This window comes from Falco naumanni, chromosome 4 (genome assembly GCF_017639655.2).
Source record: "Falco naumanni isolate bFalNau1 chromosome 4, bFalNau1.pat, whole genome shotgun sequence".
Taxonomy (NCBI): Eukaryota; Metazoa; Chordata; class Aves; order Falconiformes; family Falconidae; genus Falco; species Falco naumanni.
The window spans coordinates 86,975,087-86,998,508 of record NC_054057.1 but is presented as its reverse complement, the minus strand read 5'-3'; the positions used below and the strand labels follow the sequence as shown (position 1 = coordinate 86,998,508).

At 52.7% G+C, this 23,422-nt stretch overlaps 2 protein-coding genes across 9 annotated transcripts in view; one reads left to right on the top strand and one right to left on the bottom strand.

Annotated features, from left to right (window-relative positions):
- PKD1 (polycystin 1, transient receptor potential channel interacting) overlaps positions 1 to 13,182 on the top strand; it is a 98,726-nt gene extending 85,544 nt beyond the window's left edge. The window contains exons 36-46 of the mRNA XM_040589968.1: positions 1,060 to 1,262; positions 1,618 to 1,812; positions 2,639 to 2,778; positions 3,859 to 3,986; positions 4,362 to 4,530; positions 5,250 to 5,375; positions 5,543 to 5,717; positions 6,375 to 6,662; positions 7,151 to 7,285; positions 7,583 to 7,897; positions 8,316 to 13,182. Of these exons, the coding sequence (XP_040445902.1) occupies positions 1,060 to 1,262; positions 1,618 to 1,812; positions 2,639 to 2,778; positions 3,859 to 3,986; positions 4,362 to 4,530; positions 5,250 to 5,375; positions 5,543 to 5,717; positions 6,375 to 6,662; positions 7,151 to 7,285; positions 7,583 to 7,897; positions 8,316 to 8,942 (2,501 nt within the window). The 3' untranslated portion in view covers positions 8,943 to 13,182. The remainder of the gene's footprint in view (positions 1 to 1,059; positions 1,263 to 1,617; positions 1,813 to 2,638; positions 2,779 to 3,858; positions 3,987 to 4,361; positions 4,531 to 5,249; positions 5,376 to 5,542; positions 5,718 to 6,374; positions 6,663 to 7,150; positions 7,286 to 7,582; positions 7,898 to 8,315) is intronic.
- A 688-nt stretch (positions 13,183 to 13,870) lies between these two features.
- Positions 13,871 to 23,422, bottom strand: part of TSC2 (TSC complex subunit 2) — a 34,610-nt gene continuing 25,058 nt past the window's right edge. For all 8 annotated transcript variants that reach the window (XM_040589971.1, XM_040589969.1, XM_040589970.1 and 5 more), the window contains 10 exons: positions 21,645 to 21,805; positions 20,796 to 21,298; positions 19,902 to 19,977; positions 18,909 to 18,995; positions 18,486 to 18,672; positions 17,254 to 17,393; positions 16,966 to 17,044; positions 16,155 to 16,246; positions 15,768 to 15,866; positions 13,871 to 15,427 (listed from right to left, as the gene is read on the bottom strand). In XM_040589971.1, the coding sequence (XP_040445905.1) occupies positions 15,260 to 15,427; positions 15,768 to 15,866; positions 16,155 to 16,246; positions 16,966 to 17,044; positions 17,254 to 17,393; positions 18,486 to 18,672; positions 18,909 to 18,995; positions 19,902 to 19,977; positions 20,796 to 21,298; positions 21,645 to 21,805 (1,592 nt within the window). In that variant the 3' untranslated portion in view covers positions 13,871 to 15,259. The remainder of the gene's footprint in view (positions 15,428 to 15,767; positions 15,867 to 16,154; positions 16,247 to 16,965; positions 17,045 to 17,253; positions 17,394 to 18,485; positions 18,673 to 18,908; positions 18,996 to 19,901; positions 19,978 to 20,795; positions 21,299 to 21,644; positions 21,806 to 23,422) is intronic.

The following is a 23,422-nucleotide window of genomic DNA, read 5'->3' as shown; positions in this document are numbered from 1 at the left end:
GGGCAGGCAGGTAGATAGAGAAGGAGCTTTAGGAAAGGCTGCTCTGCCGCTTGGGACATATTTGCTCTTTCCTGCCGGCTTCTCTTGGAGCCTGAATCTCAGTAAGCCCTGGGCCACCAGTTGTACTGTGACAGTGGTGTGTGTGACTGTGCACCCTGGGAAAGCTCTGCTCACTGCTTCCCCAGTTCCTGTGCTCTCTGCACCCCTCTGCGGCCACCAGTCCCTTCATCCATCCACCATGAGAGTGCAAGGGTCTCTGGTAAATAACCAGAGGGGGAAGGCAGGCAAATACCAGGGAAAGTTCAAATGGACAAACAAAGCAAAGAAGAGAAGAGATGCTTCCTACTGGGTCATGCAACATGACAGCTGGCCAGCTGGGCTGGCACAAGGCAGGGAGCAAGTTGTCAGGCCTGCAAGGTCTGGGTGGTCAGAAGTGCCTGGGTGCCCTGTGGAGATGTTCAGCATCAGTTCTCTTACCATGAGCTCTTGGCTTCCTAAGGCGTAGCCTCCCTGGGCCAGGCTGCAGCATGGAGAATTGGACGCAGCAGCAGTACTCTTGGGTCTGTTGAAGTCCATCACTTCATCTTGATTGATGAGTGGTTGTATTATCTTCATCCAGACATTGATTTGCATGGGTGGGTGAAGGAAGCTGTGCTGAGAGAGCCCCAGGGCAGGGTGGCTTGGCAGTCTGAAGGCAGCCAGAGCAACAAATCTGCGTGGTTTTCATGGGTTTGACAGCAGCTCCTCCAGCCAGGCTGGGCATACCCAATGTCCTGGAGCTCTGAAAGAAAGTAGGGAACCCATCCCACTACCCACACCAGGATCCCATCTCTTCAGGCCCACCCTGTTGTCTGCAGATGGGAGGCTGCTCTTCTGAGGCTGGATGTGTTGCAGTGTGCTGTCTGCATTGCTACTTAGTGGGAAATGTTTGGGATAACTCGCCTCCAAACTCACCTAGGACTGGTGGTGAGCTCTCTGCTGGGATGAGTGGTGTGCTCAGCCCTTCCTGTACCTGTTGGGACCCTTAATGCTTATGCTTGTTTTCCCTCCTCCTTCCAGTTGCAGATCAAACATTCAGAAAGCGCCTGCTGCCACCCTGGTGCTCCTACCTGGCTCATGGTATCAGTCTCCTCCTCTTTGCCACCTCCACGGGGGTCTCTGTGTGGATTGGGGTGGGCTTTTCCTCCAGCGTTGCCCTCATGTGGCTCATCTCAGGGATATTCAGCTTTCTGGCATCCTTCTTGGTCTGGGAGCCCCTGAAGGTAAGAGTAACAAGAGTAACATGAGTTCAGAAGCACATATCTGTACATGTGTATACATTAGCTGTAATTAACTTCTTGTCCAGACACTAATCAAGTCATACTGAATGCTGCATGGATTGAATACTCCCTCCCGTTGCTGTATCCCTGCAGGAGGGGAAGGGTGTGCACACCAGCAGCAGCAGGAGAAGCAGAGCTGGTGGCAGTTTGTTTTAAAGGTTGCCTAGCTGCTCCAAGAGAGTGCTCAGCAGCTGAGCCGTGCTCGCTGTCTGTGCTGAAATGCCCATGGGAGCTGCTGCCCACGGCGGTTCTGGTGGCACAGCTCTCTGCAGGCTCGTGACACTGCTTCTCTCCCCAGGTTCTGCTGGAAGCCCTCTATTTCTCACTGGTTGCCAAGCGCTTGCACCCAGAGGAAGATGATACCTTGGTGGAGCATCCATTTGTTGAGCATGTTTCCGAGAAGATCAGCAAAGTCCGACCACCACAGGGGTTTGCCCTTTTCCAAGCCAAGGAGGAGGCCAGGAAGGTCAAACTGCTACACAGGATGCTGAAGGTAAGACATCTCCTGATGCCTGTGGTACCTAGGGCAGAGGCAGAGTGCTGGCTGTGGAAGCTGAGATACATCCTTGTGTGGGTTCTCCCAATCCAGCTGTGGTCGATCTCCTGAGCTAGTAGATGCATGTCTCCCATTTCTGCCTCAGTTTCCCCATCTGTAAAAGACTGGCAGTGACATTCATCTTCTTTGTGAAACTCTTGAGATCTGAGGTAACTGGAAGGCACAACCATAAGGGGGTTGATTTGGAGCGGCTGGTGTGTTTGACTCCGTAACTCCGGTGTTTAAGGTTAGAGCAAGGTTTGCAGTGTGGAGTAGACACAACTTGCACAAAAAAAATCACTGGTGGAGTCTTGCAAAACACAGAACTCCCTGTGTAGGAGCAGAAGTTTCAATCTCTCTGTAGCTCATTCAAGACTAATCCTCCACACTTGTGCTGGGAATACACAGCTGCTTTAACAGTCAAGTTATTTTTAACTGAGTGATTTCCCTTTAAAGGATGGAAACCCCCGTAACTATCCTATAAGCTGAGCTGCCAGCATATAGGAGCTCATGCAGGGAGGTTGTGCGATATGTATCAACTGAAATGTGGTGCCGGGCTGGCTGCTTTCAACAAAGAATATTGTTACGAGCCTGTGGTCTGGGTTTCATTTTAAGCTGCTTCCCATATGGAAAAAGAAAGAACAGCATGCTGCGGGTCCTGATCCTGCTGCATGGCAGGCAGCAGGCAGTGGAAGGCACTGGTTTGCTGCAGGATTGGGAACCAGCCTGTGTTGGGTGCAAACCACCCCGTGCTTGGGTGCAATCCCTTTCCACTCTCTGCCAGAATTTCCTCATCTACATGATGTTCTTGCTGGTGATCCTGCTCACCAACTACGGAGACGCCTCCCGCAACAGCAGGGCCTACCTTCTGCAGAGCTCCATCAAGCAGCAGTTGGGCAGCAACGAATTCCTCCTCATCAAGAGGTAAGTGCGAGGGGTTGGGGAGGAACAGGGTGTTGCTTTATACCAGAGAAGCTGTGCAGGGCTGCAGTGAGGAGTCGGGGAGCAGGCTGGGGCTGGCTGCTGGGCTCAGGCTCCACACTCGCTCCTTTAAGAGGTTCTGGACTCTATGGGGAGCACTGGTGCCTCCATGGAGCTGGGCACTCACACGAGCATGGCAGAGCAGTGAGCAGGTCTGGTTTTGTCCCTGTGATTCCGCTTCTCTCCTGGAGAACAGAGGGACCTGTTAGGGGTTGAGAGCTTTAATTTCTTTGACTTTTGAGTATTTCCTCAGTGGGGAAGGGACTGTGTGTATTATAGATGTTCATCTTTCTGTATCTGGTGAAAAGGACACAAGTTTGCTCTGGCTCCAAAATTTACAACTATAGGGTTTAGCCACAAAACAACATCACGAGAACCAAAAATAACATCTCATATAAATACAGAGTCCTTCCCTTCCTTGCTCTGCACATACGGTTTAACTAGATTAAATTTTCCCAGCTGAGTTTCCACGCTGCTGCAAGCTCCACCAGTCCAGACTGACACTGGAACAGCTGCTGGGGATTAACAGCATCTTTGTACCCATCTCACCACAGACCCCTGGATTCTTCTGTGCAAACAGACATGGCTTGTCCGTGTCATGCAAAGTCACAGAAACTTTCATTCACCGCCATATGAGTCAGGACTGATTCCAGCAAACTCAGTGGAGTTTCTGGGGTGAAAGTGGTGTCAAGGGGGAAAGCAGAGCAGAGTCTGGTCCTACATATAATCTTTTTCCACTGCGCTGCCACAGACCCACTGGTCTGATCCTCCTCCAGGTGCCAAGTGGATTCAGTCACCTTTAGGTCTTGCATGTCAAATAAATGTTTTCCTGACCACAGCCCAGCTCTTGGGATGGATGGAAGTGCTGCCCCTCCTGCCAGCCAGGCACCCGGCAGGAGAGCAGCTCTCCAGAACTCAGCCCCCCCTCCAGATGAAACTGCTGGTTGTGGGTGAGACGTGCAGAGGCTGCTGTAGCAGAGTTGCACCAGCAGCTCTGCCTCTCACACCTTTTCCCCATTGCAGGTCAGATCAGTTCTGGGTCTGGATGTCGCAGGTCTTCCTCCCTTACCTCTACAACAACCAGTCAGGCCAGGAGAGCTACAGCACCACACTGGGAGCAGCCCGGCTGCGCCAGCTCCGGCTGCAGGAAGGTAGGTGGGCGAGGGCCCGTGGCTCTGCTGTCACAGGGTGAGAGGTGACAGTCCTGGAGGGTTGAAATGGCCAGGCCGGGGCGTAACTGGGGCTGAACGAAGCAAGGCTAGAGGTTGTGGAGGCAGGTTTTTATTTGCAGCACGTGTATTAGTGGTGCCTCTGTTTCCGCTTCTGCGGAGATGAACTGGGGCAGTCGGTCATGGAGATTTACACTGAGGGGTTGACTTGATTGCTGGAGGTGTGACTGAGGCTGGGGAGATGGAGGGGGTTTGGGAAGAAGGGAGATGCTAAGTGTGAAAGCTCAGCTGTGTGCCCCAGCACTATTTGGGTTGTGTTGGGCTCCCCACGGGTTGACAGTGTGGGTCTTGTTGCAGCTGAGTGCCAGCACAGTGCCCGGGACATCCTCCATAGCATGGGCACAGCTGCCAGGAGCAACTGCACCGACTCGCACAGCTTTTCTACTGCTGACTATGCAGCTGGCTGGGAAAGGGCTGCCGTGAATGTGTCAGCTGCGTGGTCCTACTCACCACCCGACCTGACGGGGTAAGTTGCTGCCCAGCCTGCACCTGCACCCCCTGCTCCATCTGCCAGAGACATTGCATCTTTACAGTTGATTTGGTGCCCAGGGTGGTCCCCAGGCCTCGCCTCATGAGGCCAACCGCAGTCCCTGAGCCTGCAAAGTGCAAAAGAACAGAAATGCCAAAGGCCTTCCTTCCCTGGACATGTCCACACTGGCAGTGTGAGTGATGGGAGGCACGTAGCTGCTGCTCACCCAGCTTCCCTAGAGATGTGTGTCACCTTGAGCTGTCTGAGCGGCAGTGTAGTGCTGTCCTCAGGGGCCCAGGGGCAGAGGGCTCAACTCCCCAGCTCCAAGGGCAGAGACGAGCTGCAGGACAAGGTAACCCAGCTGGCCACAGAGGCCGTAGAGCAGCACTGGCTTTCTGTTAAAGTGGGGTGTGGGAGGTTGGCCTTTACCATCATACTGGATATTAAATCACTGCTGGTTTCTGCTCTGGTTTGTTTGTGGATGTGTCTTCATTGAAGTCTGGGGCTGTTCTGAGGTTGGGAACACTTGGGATGGATCAATGTGCTTCTGTAATTTGTCTTGTGAAACAAACAATGAGGCAGCTGTTACCCTTGGATGAGCAGCATAGGGGTTGGGGTCTGCATCTGCACCCTCGCTCCTGGCCTGCTGGGTAGGAGAGCATACCGTGGTTGATCTGTCCTTCAGCTCTCACCTCGTGGCTCCTCTTCCTCTGCAGGGTCTGGTACTGGGGTTACATCTCTTTCTACGATAGCAGTGGTTACGTCCAGGAGCTGGGGGCTTCGCTAGAGGAAAGCAGGGCTCAGCTGAATTTCCTTCAGCAGCACACTTGGATCGACAACATGTAAGTGTGGCGAGGGTGAAGGAATTGTTCTGCTGTCACCCAGGTTTTTAGGGGATGCTGCTGGAGTGTCACAGGGGCAGAGGATCTGTGATCTTACAAAACAGTGGCACCGAAGCCCAGAGCTGGTGTTGTCCCAGTGCCCTGAGCTGCTCTTCTTCCCTTCACAGGAGTCGGGCAGTCTTTGTGGAGCTGATGCAGTATAACCCTAGCGTGGACCTGCATGCTGCCATCACCCTCCAGCTGGAGTTCCTGGGGGCCGGCCAGGCCATCGCCACGGTCACCATCAGCCCCTTCCCACTGCTGCGGCTCAGCAGGGGTGTCACGCTGCAGCTTCTCATGATGGTCAGTGTGTTACTTCCCCTCTGTGCTCCTCTTCCCTCTTGGTCACTACACAGAGGGCTCTGGGGACTCATTGCCTGGGCTCCCGGAAGGGCAGCGTTAGTCACTGTGCGCTAAAGCTCCCCTGCCTGGGGCCACTTGTCTCCACACCTGTCACCGCTCTGCTTCCAGGCCTGGATAGCAGACGGAAAACATCCCTGGCACCACTGAAGGGAAGGAGATTCCTCCTCTCTGGTGGCACTTGTTGGTCTTGTCTCAGCCTTTTTGCTTCCTTGGACTCACGCATGTCGCTGTGGGATCTTGAGGCTTTTGTTCTGTCCTCGGCGGGGACAGCAGCCAGCTGAGCCATGTCCCCAGAGACCTTGCCTGGGCCACGGTTCAGTGTAAGCAGAGCCCTCTTCCCCTGCACACTGCCACCCTGCCCCCAGCGCACTGGACGTGGTTTGAGGAGCTTCACTGCTAGGGATGGAGGGAGCGAGGCACTGAGTGAGCGAGGAGGGCATGGAAGGGCTCGGGGGCATGCTCCAGCTCTAGGATGGCAGAGCTCAGCCTAGTACATGGGAGTCTTGCCATTCTGGGGTGCTGCAGGGTCCCCTGGTGCAACACAGCAGTCAAACGTCGCCCTCTTCTTCACTGGTAACCTCTCCGTTCTTCCCCCAGGTCTTCCTCATGATGTTTGTGGTCTACTTCGTGGTGTCTGAGTCGCTGTCCATCAAGAAGGAAGGCAGAGCCTACTTCACCCTGTGGGGCAACTATGGCCAGTGGGTCTTCATCCTCCTCACCACGTGCACCGTGGTGGTGCACCTCAGCCAAGCCACCCTTGCCGACCAGCAGTGGCTCAAGTACCTCAACAACCGCAAGGGTTTCACCAACTTCTACCAGGTGGCCTTTCTCAACACCATCTTCAGCACTTTGGCTGCGTCCCTCCTCTTCCTTCTGACTGTGCAGGTATGGAGAGGGCTGGGTGGGAGCAGCACCTGGGCAGGGACGTGTGCTTCCATCCTCCTGTGCTAGCTTGTCATCTGCGCATAGTCCTGTGGCAGGGGCAGCAAAAGGCCCTGAAGTAAAAACAATGCAAGACTGTGGTCCTGCTGTGCCAGGCACTAACAGAATGCAATGGGGCTGCTGCCACATCCAGACAGCTGCAGGACGGAGGTGGTGGGCAGCGATGCCACGTGCATCTCTGCTGTAGCACTTCGGGTCTCTAAAGCCTCTGGGCCCTTGGTTCCCTTGGGGAATTAATTCAGCCTAGTGTGGCTGATGGGGTGATTTTGTTTGCAAGGAGCCCACTGACTAGGATGTCCTCTGCTCTGCCAGAGTCTGCATTTCTCAGACTTGTAGAGATGTTTGAAAGACCCTTCCCTGAGCCAGAAGGATCTCCCAGCAGCCTCTGTGATGGGCCCATGTTGTAACACCGTGTTCTCTCTTGCTCCTAGGCTGCCCAGCAGCTGCGTTTTGTCAGGCAGTGGTCTGTGTTTGGGAAAACCCTGCGGAAGTCGGCGAAGGAGCTGGCTGCTGCAGGGCTGGCCTTCGCCGTCCTCATCCTGGCCTACGCTCAGCTCGGCTTCCTGGTAACTACCTGCTGTCCCCGCCTCGTCTTGCAGGGGGCTGCCCGGGGTCGCGTGTCCCCTCGTCCCTCAGCCTGCTGGGCCCTCTGGGAGCACCGGTGCCCAGCCTGCCCAGGCTGCTCGTCTCCACGGGCCTGGTGCCTTTGGCCAGGGGCAGCGTCTTGGCTGTCCCCGCCGCAGCCCATTTGTGGGCCACTCCTCAGGGCTTATCCTTGTAATGTGGGGTAGTGAGTACTGGTGGTCAGGGGAACGTTCTGCCACTGATCCCTTCTCCCGACATCTCCAATGTCCCCTTTGCAGCTCTTCTCCTCCTCCTCGGAGTCCTTCCGCAGCGTTGGCAGCAGCCTCCTGCTGCTGTTTGCCATGCTGCGGGGCAGTGGGACCCTCCGCCCCTGCCTGCCCGAGTCCTCGGGCCTCTACTGCCTGTTCTGCACCAGCTACATCATCCTGGAGGCGTGGATTGTGCTGAGGCTGTTCACCGTGGTGCTTATCTACAGCTACCGGGAAATGCACTTTGAGCTGTACCGCCCTGCCTTCGAGCCCCAGGACTACGAGATGGTGGAGCTCTTCATGCGCAGGCTGAAAATGTGGATGGGCTTCAGCAAAGCCAAGGAGGTGAGCACAGCCTGGGAGATGCCGTGGGGAAGGGGCCCTGTGGCAGGCAGGCCGCAGAGGTTTGCAGAGTGTTGATGCCCGCCATCCTTAGCCTTCCCTTTGCCTCTGGCTGCTTCCCGCTGCTGTTCAGTCGGGTTCCTCCGGCAGGTGAGGGCTGGAGCAGCGGCCATTCCCGAGGGCCCAGGGGCTGGGGTAGCGATGGGGCATTGCAGAGGGCCCGGCTGCCAGTTCTCGGTTCCACCTGGTTTTGTCTGGGGTCTGTCCCCAGGTCAGGGCCATGGCCTGGCGCACCAGGAAGGGCTGGGAGCAGCCCTGGGGCTGTGTGGAGCGGGACACAGTGCCACAGCACAGCACTCCCACTTCCCAGCTCCTGAAATAACTGCCCCCCCCCGCCCCGCACTCCCTTATTCTCTTCCAGTTTCGGCACAAGGTGAGGTTCGAAGGGATGGAGCCGCTGCCTTCCCGAGACTCCAGTGACTCCAAATCCTTTCGGGGCCCCACTCCCAGCGCTGCATCTGACAGCTCCTGGGCTTCCACCTCCTCCAGCCAGCTGGACGGGCTGAGCCTCGTGCTGAGCACCCGGGACAGCCTGGAAGTGGACGCTGACATCCAGCGCCTCCTTTCCCTCTTTGAGATGCTGCTCGCCCAATTTGACCGGGTCAACCAGGTGACAGAGGACGTGTACCGCATCGAGCACCAGCTGGAGGGCTCTCAGAGCCGCCGCTCCAGGAGGAGGGGTACCCAGGTGTCTGAGGATGTCCCGAGCAGGTACTGTGCGGGCAGCACAGAGCAGGGGCCCTCGCCTGAGACCTCCTCCAACACGGACCTGCAGCCCCTGCGGGACGCCCCATTGTCCCCCCACTCTGCTGCCGCCCCACCAGGCACCAGGGGCTCTGTGCCCAGCCGGCTCCTTCGAGCTAGCAGAGGCGTCGGCATGGCGGCTTCTGTGCTGCCCCCGCACAAACCCTACGCCGCCGTGGCCCCGGCGGTGAAGAAGAAACGGCCTCTCCGGGCCAAGAACAGGGTGCACCCCACTGTCAAGTAACAGGTGGCCTGCTGGGTATCGCGGGGAGCAGTGCCTCGGAGAGCTGGCAGCGGTTTGCAAAGGGCGGGCTGTGCCTTCCCTGCAGACCTGGAGCCTCAGGAGCTGCCGCTTCTGATTGCTCCTGCCACGGCGGCTGTGCCTGCCGGGGTGCACGGGGCTGCTGCCTGCACCGGGGTGGCACCGCTGCCATCCTCCACGGGCCTGACGTCCCCATCGGGTGTGCTGACCTCTCCGCTGGTGGTGCCCAGCACTGTGGGGGCGGCTGTGCAGGGCACGGTCAGTGTGCAGGAAATCCGTTAGCGTAGGCAGTATTAAAAAGTTGTCTCTGAAATGGCTCCATCTGCAGACAGCCTGCACATGGTGACTGTCACAAGGACACTTTACTGGGGACTGGCACAGGGTGACCGGTACAAAGCTCGCCTCCCTTCCCCACTGGCTGTGCCGGAGGGAAAGGGGGAGAGGAGAGCCCCAGGCCTTGAAGGTTTGAATTGAGTCTTGGATTTTTGTCGACCAGGCACACTGTGGAGGAAAGCTACAGCTTTCGAGAAGATATTTAACCCTTTTTTTTTAAGCATAAATATATATAGATATAGATAAATGATATCTACACCCAGATCAGTTAATTTCCAGTATTGGCTACTTTTATCCTCCAGAAATTGGTACTATTATTTGTATTTAAAGAAATCCAATATTTAAGACCAATGACATTGGAAGCTGCAGCGAGCTGCCAGCCCTGCTGCCCGGCCAGGTCGGAGGGGATAACAAGCCGCAGCCGCAGCCCGAGGGGTGCGGAGACCTGGGGCGCTTTCGGCTGTCTCTGAGCGTGGGGTTGCCAACGTGCTGGCTTCACTGCGGTCCCCCACCCACGCCCTGCCCACCCGCCCTCGCCCCCACGCCGCAGCCCACGGGGTGTGGGTGCTGCTGGCTGCTTGGCTTTTCTAATCCAAGGAATGTATTGACGTAAGTATATGTATTTTTTTGGTTTACTTGTTCGTATGTACTGCCCAGCACTTTAAACAATGCTTTCCTCAGCTAACAATGACACATGCGATCTAACAAGAACGGGATAATATATCACAAAAGCAGTATTTTTTTTTGTTTGTTTGTTTAAATCATAAACTGAAATGAGCAAGCGCTGATGAAGTGAACGCAGCCCCCAGCACGCCCCAGCCTGAGGCAGCCGTGCCGGTGCCTCCTGGCACCTTCCCTACGAGAAGCACAAAGGCGCAGGGGGAGGCAGGTGAAGCCCAAATGGAGCTTTTGGGGGGTCCCTCCAGCCCTGCCACCCCACAGCTCCCCAGGACTCACCGTGCGCTGGGCTACAGCTGGGCTGTGCTCGCCGTGCCCGGCTGGGGAGGGGCTGCGCTGCGGGGCACCCCCTGCTTGCAGTGCCAGGGGTGCTGAGCAGCAGCTGAAGCCTCCCTGGGGCCTGCGCTCACTTGTTCATCACCGCTTCACATTATGTATATTGTAAGTAATTTATACGGTGGTTTGTTTTTTTGGTTTATTTTAAATGTATATATTTTTGTATGTTTGCTATATTTTCATAGCATTGGTAAAGTGTTTGAAACATGTAGATAGGAGACAGAATACTATTGTCAGAGTTATTTAAAGGATGTATTAAGTGCTTCTTCCTGGGAATGTCCCGTGTATATAAAGTATTAGGTGTCTGTGTGCATGTGGTGCGTGTGCTCTCCTCCCAGCTGAGGTTTGGCCGGGCTGGCTCTGGGCCAGTCAGTGCAGGTGGAGCGGAGCGTGGCGGGGCCGGGGAAGCCCTGCGTGTGCTCCTTGGGGTGTTCCCAGAGGCTGCTGCACGCTTTGGGAATGTTGAGGGCCGGAGGGAAGCCGTTAGGCAGCGAGACCAGGCGGGCGGTGCCGTGGGGTGGGTTAGTCTGCGTCTTGCCTCTGACGCTGGTGGTCCTGGCAGGGGGGACCTTTCTGGGCAGAGAGAGGGGTCTCCCCAGTCACCTCATGGCTCATCACATCCCCCCGTCTCCCCATCCAGCTCCCAACACTTCTGCCGTGCTGCGTTAGATGCTCTTAAAGATTTTATTCCAGCTGGCTGTGGGCTCCCGTGCCTCCGGGCGCCTGAGGGACGGAGGGACGCGGCGTGCGCTGTGTGATGGCTTTGGGGCTGGTGGAAGTTGCCTTCGAAAAACTCAGTCGATGTGAAGGACAGAGGCTGTGGAAAGGTTGCAGAAGGATGGGAGCAGGAGAAAACACGTGTGCTGTAGCTTGAAGATTGCTGAAAGGGAGATGGTGGTTGGTCACCACAGAGGTTGTTGAAAGAGCAGATTGCACAGAGGGAAGTAGAGAGGAGAGGGGAGAAAACTAATTCTGGTAACCGCGAAGCTTTCGTAATGGGAAGGAAAGGCCGGCAGAGGAGGAGATGACAGGAGTGCCCAGAGCGCGGCAGTGGGAGCTGGAGGTTCCCGGCCCGGTGGCAGCAGGTGCCTGGAGCAGGTAGACAGCAGCGAAGGGCCGCAGTGCTGGCGTCAGGGCTGCTGGTAGAAGCGATTTGTTCCTCCTTTTACAAACGGCTCCATCTGCTCCACGGCTTTTCTGCTATCTAAAAGTGGTTTTCAAGCCAGAGATTTAAAACCATTTGCCTTGGGGTTTTTGGTCCTGTTTACTTACCCAGGCAGCACAGCCACCAGGCTCGGCTCTGGTAGATGCCCGTGACTTTTTTTGGTGACAGGGGTACAATGCTGGTGCATGTGCCTGCAAGCCATGTCCGAAAACCCTTAAGGCAGTAAGAGGAGCAGCTGTGAGATGTACCAGGACACCTGGGATGTGGCACTGCGGCTCTGATACTGGCGCTGGGCACACATCTGCAGTTGCATCCAGCTGCTGAGCTCGCCACCCCTCCGGCACGCCCTCCCGGGGCTGGGCAGGCCAGAGCTGTAAAGCAGAAGCCCGTTGGGTGAGGTAGGCACAGGCACAGGTGAAACGCAGGAATTCTGTTCTACTTCTGTCCTTAAAAAGCCAAAGTTCCTGACGTTCTAGCTATGCCTCAGAAGGAGAGGCACTGGAGAAGTACTGAGTTGTGTAAACAGCAACTACTCACAGACAAAAACAAGTTGCTCACCTCCTAGCCCCGCTTGGTAAGCACGCAGGATTTTTTTTGGCCAACAAAGTGATGGAAAAAGGAGAGTAATGGTAGGAAGGCGCTCGCTGGCACGTGCTGCTGGGTGGGCCACCGGCTTTTACTCGCTTTTGGTTCCTACATGGGAGATCTAAGCACAACTGCACCGGAACAGCCACTTTAACCTCTAGCTCCGTACCCCGCTGCACCCCTGCACCCCTTTCCCACTGCAGCGGAGCAGCGTGTGTAGCTCCAGCCACCCCGAGGGCCATGTGAGAGCGTTCAGCGAGTTAAACGAACCAAGCAGGTCTTGGAAATCTCTTGCATCTTCAAGAGCCTAAAAGTTCAGTTCAAGATCCACAGTTCGGGTCTCAGCACCTCCCCACCCTCACGGCTTGACTGTGCCCATTTAAAAGAGCCACTAATTGGAGTTGAGCGCAGGGAGGAGAGCCAGAGGCAAGAGGCAGCAGCGAGCCGGGGCCCGACTGCTCCCAACAGCCTTGAATAAGCTACGGGAGGCAAGCGGGCGGTGTAACCGGGATGCTCCCGAAGTGAGGCACCGGGATTTTTGTTCCCAGGTGCCCGTTTCTTACCAAGCTTGTTCTGTGTGTGTGTGAGTGACTTGATGCGTGTGACTGACTTACCAAGTGCTTCTTCTAATCAAAGAGGAGCAGAAACAGGATAAGACAACTGCCCTACTTCTTTCCTTCATTGGAAGTACGGAGAGCAGCTCTGGAACCCCCAGTTGTTTCCTGAAAAGCCAAACACCTCCGCGCGGGGCCGTGCGCGCGGTGGGCACCACTGACAGCTTTCGAGCAATGATAGTTCTCATCGCAGCATTTATTTGTACAAACTATAGCGACACTCACAGGGTTCCTTCACTGTCCCAGCTAAGGTACCGCGTACACATGCACTTAGCTGCAGCCGGAGTTACTAGTCACAGTTAGACCCTCGACAGCAACCAACCTGACTTGCAGCCCTAGCCAAAAAATACTCCTGAATGTATATTTCTGTGTTTGTAGTCACCAAGAGAGGGTTTCTTATTTATTGTCTTAAGCCTCACAAAGATGCAACAGTATCAAGCTGCTTAAATAAACAACCTTATCCATTAGTTTAAAAGGGAGAGGGAGGGACTTATAGAAGTGCTTTTTTTTTTTTACAAAAACCAAACAAACCAAAGCAAATTATTATGACCGGTATGCCACCTGTTACTGTCTGGTCAGCATTTCACTGCGAACAAAACTATTGTATTTTGTAACTGTGGGGATGTTTCTTAGAAAATGACAAGGTCAAATAAAAGATGACTGCTATAACCTGGCTCTGGTGCTTTTGTTAACACTCGCTTCAGCCCACTCGGCACCACCAGCGAGAGCTCAGCAAAGGCTCGAGGCAAAGCAGCGCCTGCCAGAGCTGCTCCCAGGGCACTCCTCCCCACCCCACTGTCATCCTCTTTGTCTCTGACCAGAATTTTCATTAAGGTTTCCGGCGCAAGACACTTTCTTACTTGTAATTAATGACATCAGCTTGTCCGTGAGGGCTCTGCAGTCAACGTAAAGGAGCCTCAGCCCGGCGGAGGGTGGCACAAGGGCTCGCTCGGCCCCGGCTGCACAAACCTCGGCGAGGGCACGCGGCTGCTCTGGCTCCCCTGGGTGGGTAGCGCGACAGAGGCGGCCCCTGTCCCAGGGCCACCTGAAGCTGAACCAAGGGAGCATCCCCAGCGCAGGCACTGGAACACAGCCCGGTATCGCACCCCGTCCAGCACTGGGTTACTGAAATATGAGCGACACAGATCAGAAAATGGAAAGGGGAAAAGGAGAAAGGAATTTACATTATTACAAAACAGTCAGAATCTTCCCAGGCCAGCAAGAACCCACTGACCAGAAGAATATTTTATTTCCTTTATGACTTAGAAACACTCAAAACACAACATACACTTAGAGTTCCCAAACAGCCCTGCACAAGCTAGTAGCATCACTTCAGTCCCCTCGCCTGCCACTTCACAGTTCCGTGTGCAGATTGCACTTGCTTCATCGCCATCGCAAGGGCGCTGCTGTTATCTGGTACCAAAAAGCCGTGCTTCCCAGTTATTGACAGAGCAGGAGATAAAGTACTCACAGTATAGTCCAGCTTACATGGTTTCTCCCAGTTTGGTAGTGTAGTGTCTGATGACCATCTTACCACAAGATGGGCTACATAATCCCGTTCCACCTGTACCCGCGTGCACGGACAGGGCCGCTCGTTCCCGAGGTGCCAGGAGGAGACTGTCACTATGCGTTAGTGCAACAGGCAAAACTCGCTCGGAGATGATGCCCCAAGACATGTCAATAGTCTTTCAAAAAAGGATTTACTGGGTGCACAGAGAAGGACGAGAGTTACCCCAGCATTGCTGCAACCAGTGGAAATCCTGCAGGTGAACCTGGAAGCCAGGTCTGTCCTTGGGCTGGATCCCTGCAGTCAGCCTGGGAGCTCGGGCCGGTCATCACAAGCACCTTGTGGCCCAGCGCTCTGCTGCTCGGCCAAGTGGCATCTGCCCCCCTCTTCTGTGTTACTTCTGGCAGCAAAATCGTTTCTGCTGAACGAGGAGGGGTTGCTGTGAATCTCTCTAACTGGAGACGAATCCTTGGGAATTTAAGCAGCATCTGGCAGGTCACCCGAGAACCCAAGTTAACTCTTGCCAGAGCTGGCAGCAGAACGTGTCTGAGCCTGAAGAGTTCAAGTGCTGAGAGGCACCGAGGCTGGGAGAGGAGCTGGGATTCCAGGGTGCTTAGAAATAGTGACTGAATTTTCAGTACTTCATATTTCATTCCCAATAAAATCATCAAAATTCCTGCATCTTCCAACTACTTGATGAACTGCAGAATATCATACTTTGTCTGCTTCCACCAGACGCTGGTGTGGAAGCAGTCCAAAGAAAGGTTCTGCAGGAAAATTCCCATCGGAGATGGAAGCCTTGAAACAGCTCAAACCAAATAAAAACAAAACACATAGAGTTGGTCCTCTCTTGGAGCATCCGCTGGGGATACAGTGTCCTCATCCGACAACAGTGGCAGGCTGAGACAGTGAAACGTTCAAGCCTCCCGGTGCGGTTCAATGCCGAGTCCACGTGCAAGCAGCACAGCCACGCCGCGCCTGCCAGCCCCTCCTCTGTCCATGCAGCCGCACGGAGCCAGCACGCAGGTAAAACGCTTCCGCTGCCTCGTCCGTCCCAGAGCACACACCGACCCGCTGGGACCTACACGAACTCGGTGAAGTCGTCCACGGAGGAGATCAGCCGCTTCCTCTGGCCGGTCTCATAGGTGGGTGGAGGGTCCTGGGCGATCTGGGGAGGGGGCTTTGTCGGAGCAGAGGGATGCATCTGCAGGGGAAGGCCGGGGGTCTGGTACTGGGTTTCTTCACGTAGCTGGAAGTCAAATGAGAACAGGTAAGCTCCATTCTCTGAAACTCCCTCTGGGCAGGGCGGAACAGGTCACGCAGGTTTGTCCCACCTTCCCTAGCACAGGGCCGAGTGGGTGCAGCTCTGTGTCCAGATACCGGGGTTCCCAAACCCTTTGCCACCAGGGATGGAAGCTCACATGTCCAGACCTACACTGCTACGCTTGTCATTCCCACAAGGGCTGGATTCTAACCTTCACACATGTATCACTCCTCTTACTCGGCAAGTTTTGACAGCTGATTTTAGCGTGCCTTGTTTGTAAGGCAGAGCCCAGTTCCAAAGCCGCAGAACAGCCAGCTTTACTCACCCGGTGCCGTAGCCTCTTGATATGGCGCAGCCTTGCAATCCATTTGGATGGGTAGGTGTCAGTAGGGTTTGACCGACTATGATGAACCTGGGACGCCATCTAATGTGGGAAGGGTGGGGAGAAGCAGGGAATGAGAGGAGGCACATTAACATAACCACAGCAATAAAATGAACAGAACATCTCAGTACAGTTTGACAGCAACTGAAATACAGCTCTAAGTTATAACTGTTTACGTACTAACTTTGACTTAAAAGGTTGACAGCAATAACTGAAGCAGAAAACTTACTTATTTGCTTTCACAAGCCCTACTCATTTCCTTGGAAGCTGGTGACGGACTAAGACACCAGCTGAAAGACAGCAGGTCTTGGGGAGCTCAGGGGTACTCACGTTAGCGTGCAAGGCCATCTGACGGGCCACAAAGGGCAGGTTCTTATCAGAGATGATCTTGGCAACACTCGTGTCCACGAGACCCTCCATGTCTTTATTTTAAAAGAATAAGAAAAAAACCCCTTGTAAGACAGTTAAGAACAAGCCAAAGGTTGCCAAGTAACTAAACAGATATGTAACATAAACCTGAGGGACTGCATCACAGAACCTCAGAAGTTCCTTTCCATCCAGCTCCACGGCTCTAATTGTAACAGAACTCACGCTGCAACTTAACACAGCTGGTGCCCAAATTCCAGCTGCTCCGTAAAGGTTTGAGGAGAGACTGCTGGGCCCGCGTCGCAGAACCAGAGCGTGAGTGCAAGACACCCAGAAGTGCCCCTTTGATCAGAGGACAGCAAACGCCCCTGCAGCTCACTGCACCAGCACTGCTGAGCTCGCACGGAGCCGTGACCAGTTCCCAAGTATCGGGCCCTGTGGTGCCGGGAAGGACAGCAGAGGCCAAAGCCACAGGGACCTCCACCTCCTCTCTCCTCCAGTATTCCCAAGCAACTGTTGGAGGGACCTGCTCTGCTCTGCTGGCACTTCGTCTTAAGTCTGAAGAGAGTGTGAGTGGTACAACGGGAAGATACCTCTTATCTTGGGGAAGATACATGAACAGGACATATCCAGGCATAACTGGGCAGCAAATGGCTTTCGGAGAGTTTCTCCTGGAAGTTTTTACTTTTGAAACACAAAAATGCTGCAAAGTGAAGGCAGTTATTGCACCACCAATACGGGAAAGCCTGAGAACAAAGGCTGGAGGGATTCCTACCTTTCCGACACTGCAGAGTCACCAGGTTACAGTCATAGTCAAGCGGTGTGATGATAACGTGCACAAAATTGAACTGACCCTGGTCAGAAAACGATAAAACGGTCATATACATTTTACTAGCAGCCATCGTGACTTGTGAATGCCATAAACACACATGTGAACCCACCAAGGCAAATAACCTCCATTCATGATCTCGACACTGTTTGCTAAGATAACACGCATCAGATTAAGGTTTTACAACCACCCACGCGCCTGTTTCATAACACACCCACAAGTAAGATCTTGTACCTTTATTGTTCCCAGTTTAAAGTCTTCTCCAGAATCATTGTAAATGATAGAGACAAAATCATTCCCCAGGTGCCTTTTCTTGTCACAGCGATATTTATCCAAATCCTTTGTGGGCATCAGAGTAGCAATGTGGAAAATGGCTGAAGAGGAAACAGAAAAATCCTCAGGCTGGCCTGGGAAAGCAGTGCTGCAAGCAGCGGTGGGCAACATGCAGCACTTTTCTGGAAGACAAAGCAGTACCAGCACCACAATAATAAAAAAATAGTTATGCCCCCTCGATAGGTTCGTCCCCATTTGTGACAGCTGAATCCAGTCCCACTGGATTGCCCCAGTGGTACCTGGAGCACGGAGCGCAGTGGCCAGCGAAAAGGCAGTTCCCGAAAGCTCTGCTCCCTCCAGTTTTTAGATCCTGCCCTGCCAAGTCTTCCCCAGCACCGCACTCAGCAAAGTGCATTAAGGGCCCGGCTGTCAGCGTGTGCCCCACACACACTGGGAGCAGCGTGCTGTCACGCCGGCCAGCTGCCTCCTCATAGGAAACGAACGGGGAACTGCCGAAGTGCTGCCGGGGGTCTCCCCCGTGACCACAGCAGCACGGTGAGCAGAGGCTGGTTTGAGGAGGAAGAGTTAAACAGCTTAAACCAGGAGTTCCCCTAACTGAGCTCTGCAGAGCACCAGGGCCACAGTGAGTAACCTGCAGCTGCTCCGCTGAACCAGGCTACGTACGGGATGCAGAGAACTGTATGAAAAACCTGGGAAGTTCATCATAGCTTGTTGGATCCTGGATGGTATCTGCACTGCTTGGTGCTGCCAGAGCTGGGTAATGCTGCAGTTCAATTAGCAGTGACCACAGTAATGACAACCCTCCCGCTTTCAGTACTGTCCTTCAGAGAAACGCTTAGCAGTTCTGACACGTACACGCTACCCTCCGTTAACGGCCTTCACAGCAGCTCAAGAACAAACAGCTTATTCTACAAACCTCTACACCAAACCATATCAACCTTCAATAAAGCACACTATTTTAAAATTGCTGTAGAGTAAGTAAGGCAGGTATATGCACCTCTCCCAAACTGTAACATGTGGCTTGCAGAGATACCAGAGAGAGAACGGGAAGAGAACAAAGCCCCAGGTTGTCTTTACCACATCCCTGGAAAAGAAACTGTTTGCAGAAGGCAGGTCAGTCTCAAGATGAGAAGAGACCATCCTTCCACTTCCAGCTTCTGCAGCCACCTTACCTTGCATAATGTCATCGTGCCAGCAGTAGGTGAACTGTCCGTCCTCCCCACACACGTCCAGGCCACCAAGGTAAATTTTATCCGGCTGACAGTCTTTGAGCTCAATGAGCTTCCCTAACCCAGTCAGGAACTCCGTATAGCGATAGGATCCGTGTTCATTTGACAGAATTGCGATTTCATTGTTACTCTAGGAAGTAAGAACATGGGAGTCCCACACTGAGCGCTGAGAGCACTCAGTCAGCACCAGTGATGGTTATTACCCTCCTAGAAGGGCTTCAGGCAGGCACTGATTTTCAGTGCAAGAAACTAAGGAAAAGGCAGGCTACTGCAGCAGCAGGACAAATCTCACAGCTGCAGTAGCACTCCCTGGCCTTCTGTGCAGATGTAACTATTGCAGGATTGATGCGTCTGCACACAACTCACCTGGCCCTCTCCAACGTAGAGCACTGCGATCTTGTGTGTGTCGTACGAAGGGATTTGATCCAGGAGCTGCACCGATCTTTCAAACGTCTACAATCAAAACATCGGTCACGTCTTTAAAAACTTACCTCTGCACACGCACTGCCCTCCCTAAAAGCCCTTCAGGACAATGAAGTAAGCACAATTTCCTGACCTTCACTAGTGACTTCCTTGACAAATGCTGCCCAACCCTGTCCTGCAAGGGCACAGGACATCATCAGTCCGAGGTACAGAGCAGTGCTTATGGCATCTGCCACCACACCTCCTTGGTTTTGTACTACAGATGAGATCGATCTGGCAAACTGCACGGGTTAGATGCGCTTGCCATGACAAATTACATCGCATCTTCATTTAAGCTCCAAGCATGAAAAATTATCACGTGCCTTGCTCTGGAGAACATTTTTAGCCCAAGGCATCACCTCCTCTCACCGAGGCTCCCTACAGCCTGACCACCCGAACCTGAAGTGAGGGGAAACCATCAGCAGGGGGTCTGTGGTGCTCAGTTCACAGGACCCCCAATTCCAGCACTGCTCCTCCAGGAAGTTTATGACTAATTTCTCATGTGACCGTAGCTCCTTGGCCACTCCCGGTTATATGGAGGGCTGGCAGGTTTGCCCAGTGACATTCTGCCAGTATCACCCGATGCTCAGTTCTCAGCCGGCACTCCTACCAGCAAGCCCCAAAACTCCACAAATCATCCTGCCTTCTGGCTGGGATTCTGGAATGGCACCAGCACAATCTCCCAATGTCTCAAATTCAATCCAGAGCCATAAAGCGGGAGCCGCCAGGGCTGGGGTACAGAATATCTCCCACCTGTAGCATTGTTCGTAGGAAACGCCTTTAAATCACATCATCTGAGCTGGATGTTCATTACTATCATTTATGTTAAAAAAAAGTAATGAGCTTAGAAAAATTAACTGCAAGAATTAATAAATAAATAAATAAATCCTTGCCTACCTCATTTGGCAACAAAAGGGGCTTGTTGTTTTCATCGCCGAAGAATGGGGAGTGGTACAACTGTAAAAACACAAAGCTAAGGGAGAGAGGGAGGAAAAAGGCTTGTTACCATAAAAATTACGTCCATTTTGAGCTGTTGTATATAAGAACGTTATGTACAGAATTAAAAACAGAGGCAACTAAAATGCTAACAGAGTATTACTCATTTTCTAGAGACACTAGGTACCTGGACTGCCTGCAGTTTGTAATAGACCCCGTCATAAAATACAATGGTTATGTCAAGCAGCGGCAGCTGCGCAAATTCCCCGTTCAAAAGGCAAACTTTATGCAGAATGGAGGAGTAGGAACGCACTCCTGCCTCACAGCTATGGGGGCAGTTCTAGGCTAGCAGAGAAAACTGTTTTAGAGACGTGTATTTTACCTGCCCTCAGTAAGGTGAAGATTGTCACATAATGCAATTTTGAGCAACTACCAGTTTTAAAGTTCAAAACCCAACTATGACACCCCCTTTCCTTCTTCTTAGTATTTTGCACATTGTATTTCTTGAACTGCAAAACTAGTAAATACATCCTGGTCACAGCAGAATTAACTCTAGGTGACCTGCACTCAAGCCACATGTCCATTTGGACCCTAACCTGGGATAAAGAACATAAGGAAACTATTTATGTATTTCTTTCACCATTTAAGTGACCTGTTTCCTAAATCAGTTAGTTTGGTGGTAGTGGGTTCAACATGTCTGTATCAGCTCCTGAAAAAACAGGTAATTAATCTTTCTTTTTAATCAGATACAGTTTTGTAGATCCCACAAAACCAGCAGACCCCCTCAAACGAATCCAGCCATGGCTGCGGCTCTGAGCTCACTGTTTCCAGCTTCAGACCAGCCCCTCCACCCACCTTGGGTTTATCCCAGGTACTTTCTCAGCATTGGAGGCTGCTGTCCTGCTCTTGAAGGCATCTCTCTCGATCCTTTTTCCCCTCCTTGATGGGGCTGAGTCAGAGATGGTGTACCCTCGGGGCCGGTGCCCGGAGGGGGAGCGAGGCGAGGTGACAGGACCGGTGCCATCCAAGCCACCTGACCCAGTCACTCCGGTGTCCTCCCCCTTGCCCAGCCAACTGCCCAGTCCTTCCCCTTCCAGGTTCCCAGACTGGGATTTGGATTTCACTTCTGTGCTCAACCTCCTTGTTACTTCTCTGCCATTTGCATCTTTGAGGACCTCCTGCAGCGTCTGTAGCTCGGGGGAAGAACTCGACTTGCTGAGCGGCTGGGATGGCTGGAAGGAAAGCTCCTCCAGTGTTCGGCCGTCCTCTGACGGCAGGACTCTCCCGATGGGAATTCCACCCTCTACCAGGTCTTCCGACTTCAGAGATTTTTCTTCTTGGCTGGAGGTTGAGGAGGACTTAAAGAGGGAGAAACCAAGATTAACAGTTTTCCTGCTACTCAAAATAAAAGCTGACAACAGTAGCGCTCGAGGCACCCCGACACTTCCAGCGAAAGGCGAGCGGAAAGGTGCCAAGTACAACGCAGCGCAGGCTGCGCCGCTGCACAGAACAGGCAGGTACTGCCACCGCTCTGCGGGCATCGCTCGCAGGCCACCCCCACTCTCAGTCGTGACCCCGTGGCACCATGAGTGACTTGTTTCAGAGGGTGCCAAGAGGGACTCATCCGAGCACGGGCATTTCTCCCGTGTGGCTAAAGATGGGGCTGCCACAGAGGACACAACTGCTTAACCTGTTTTTTCTTACCCTGCTGTAAGGCTCCTGGGGTTTACCAAACCTTTCCTCGCTCAGGACTTGTTCAGAGCATGAAGTCTCAATGTCCTCGCTCTCTGGAGACTCAGCTGGGAACTCGGTCTCCTTTAGCTCCACCTCTGAGGGGCTCCCTTCCTCCAGCACCACCGCGGATTCTATCGAGACACAAGGCAGAAGAACTGAAGTCTGTAGAGAGGCACAGACCGGCAGGCCCCCATCCTCTCCTCTGAAGTACCAGCCTTTTCCCTACGGGATTTCAACGGAAGGCCACATTGAATGACTGCTCTGGTTCTTTGATTTCTTGTCATGTCAGACTTGCTCCTGGTCCCCCTTTCTGCATAGAATAACTGATCACCTTACCCTCACAGCAAAGGGCTGCATCTGCTTTGGCCAAAATAAGTGCAGCTGTTTCCAATTGTTACTGATGAACAAGCAGGGGACAGAATGAGGAAATGGGACCTTGTACATCAATGCTCAGTTATCAGGACAGACAGGAACTACAGAGATGTAAGAAAGTACAAGACTAGCATTAAAAGTTCGTTATCCAGGCAGTGAAGACATCAGTTCTATGCGAGGGGGCAAAAATTTAAGTTTTTCTTGTACTGAAATGCAATGCTCCTGTGCCTTGTAGTGGTCTAGAAGGAGATAAGAAATTTTACAAGGAGCCATTTACTTGCAGTTTGGCAGTTTTTCTGGTATGTCTCAGTAGAAGCAAAACAATTCAGCCCTAGACGTATGAAAGGACACGAGAGCAAAAGTAATACATGCACTGCAGCAGTACTGGGAAACCTGCATGTGGCATCTGATCAGACAAATGGTTAATGAAACCACGCTGACAAGAAAGCTCCTTGAAGCCTTGCCTAGGGTGGAGGAGGTTATCTGGAGGAGGTTATCGCAGCACTTAACCTTGTCTCTACTCCAGGCAGTGACCCTGACCACAGGGATGAGTCTGACCAAAGGCCCCTCTTGGCCTTGCTTTTTTGTCCTGAGGAAAAGGCTGGAGAACAGGAGGCTTCCCATTATGCACACAAGGGGACTGGAAGACCAATCTGAAAGGCCAAGATTTGTTTTCCAAAGTAAAAAAAAAATAAAAAATAAATTAGCACACACAAAAAAATCAGCAAAATAAAGAAAAAAAAAAGAAAAAAGAAAAAGAAATCACTAAAGCAGCTTTTCCTGGATTGATTTCAGCTCGCAGGACCAAAGTTATTTCAAAGAAGCAATTAAGAGTTAGCATTGCACACACATACCTTCTAAAAAACATAAAACAAAATAAAAAAAAAACAACCCCAAAACAACGTGCTGATCTGGTTAGCTGTCCAAGCCAGAACACACCTGCACATACCCAGTGTTTCCAAGCTGCCCTAGCTCTTACACTACTGCCAAGATTGCTGGTGTTTTTAAATAATGCAAGCACTCACTAATTATTCTGTAGGTGGGAAGAGAATAATATGAGCAGAGAGAAGTACAGAAAAATATTTTACTGCAGCATTTTTGTGTTGCTTTAAGAGGCTTATGTCAACAAGAACCAGCAGTTAAGAACACCCTGCTGCTCTACAAAGAATTTTCCAGTGAAGGAAAGAAGGCAGAAAGACATTTCAACCCTCTAATTAAAATCACAAAGCACTGCAGATTATCAAAGCATTGCAGGTGTTGTGCTCATAAGGTATGCAATTTGATCTCCATTTAATTACTAAATCAGTTTTACTAGAGAAAGATTTTATGGTACTAAAGAGCCTTGAAAAAGCTAGAATTTAGCAGGTTTTCTCTTG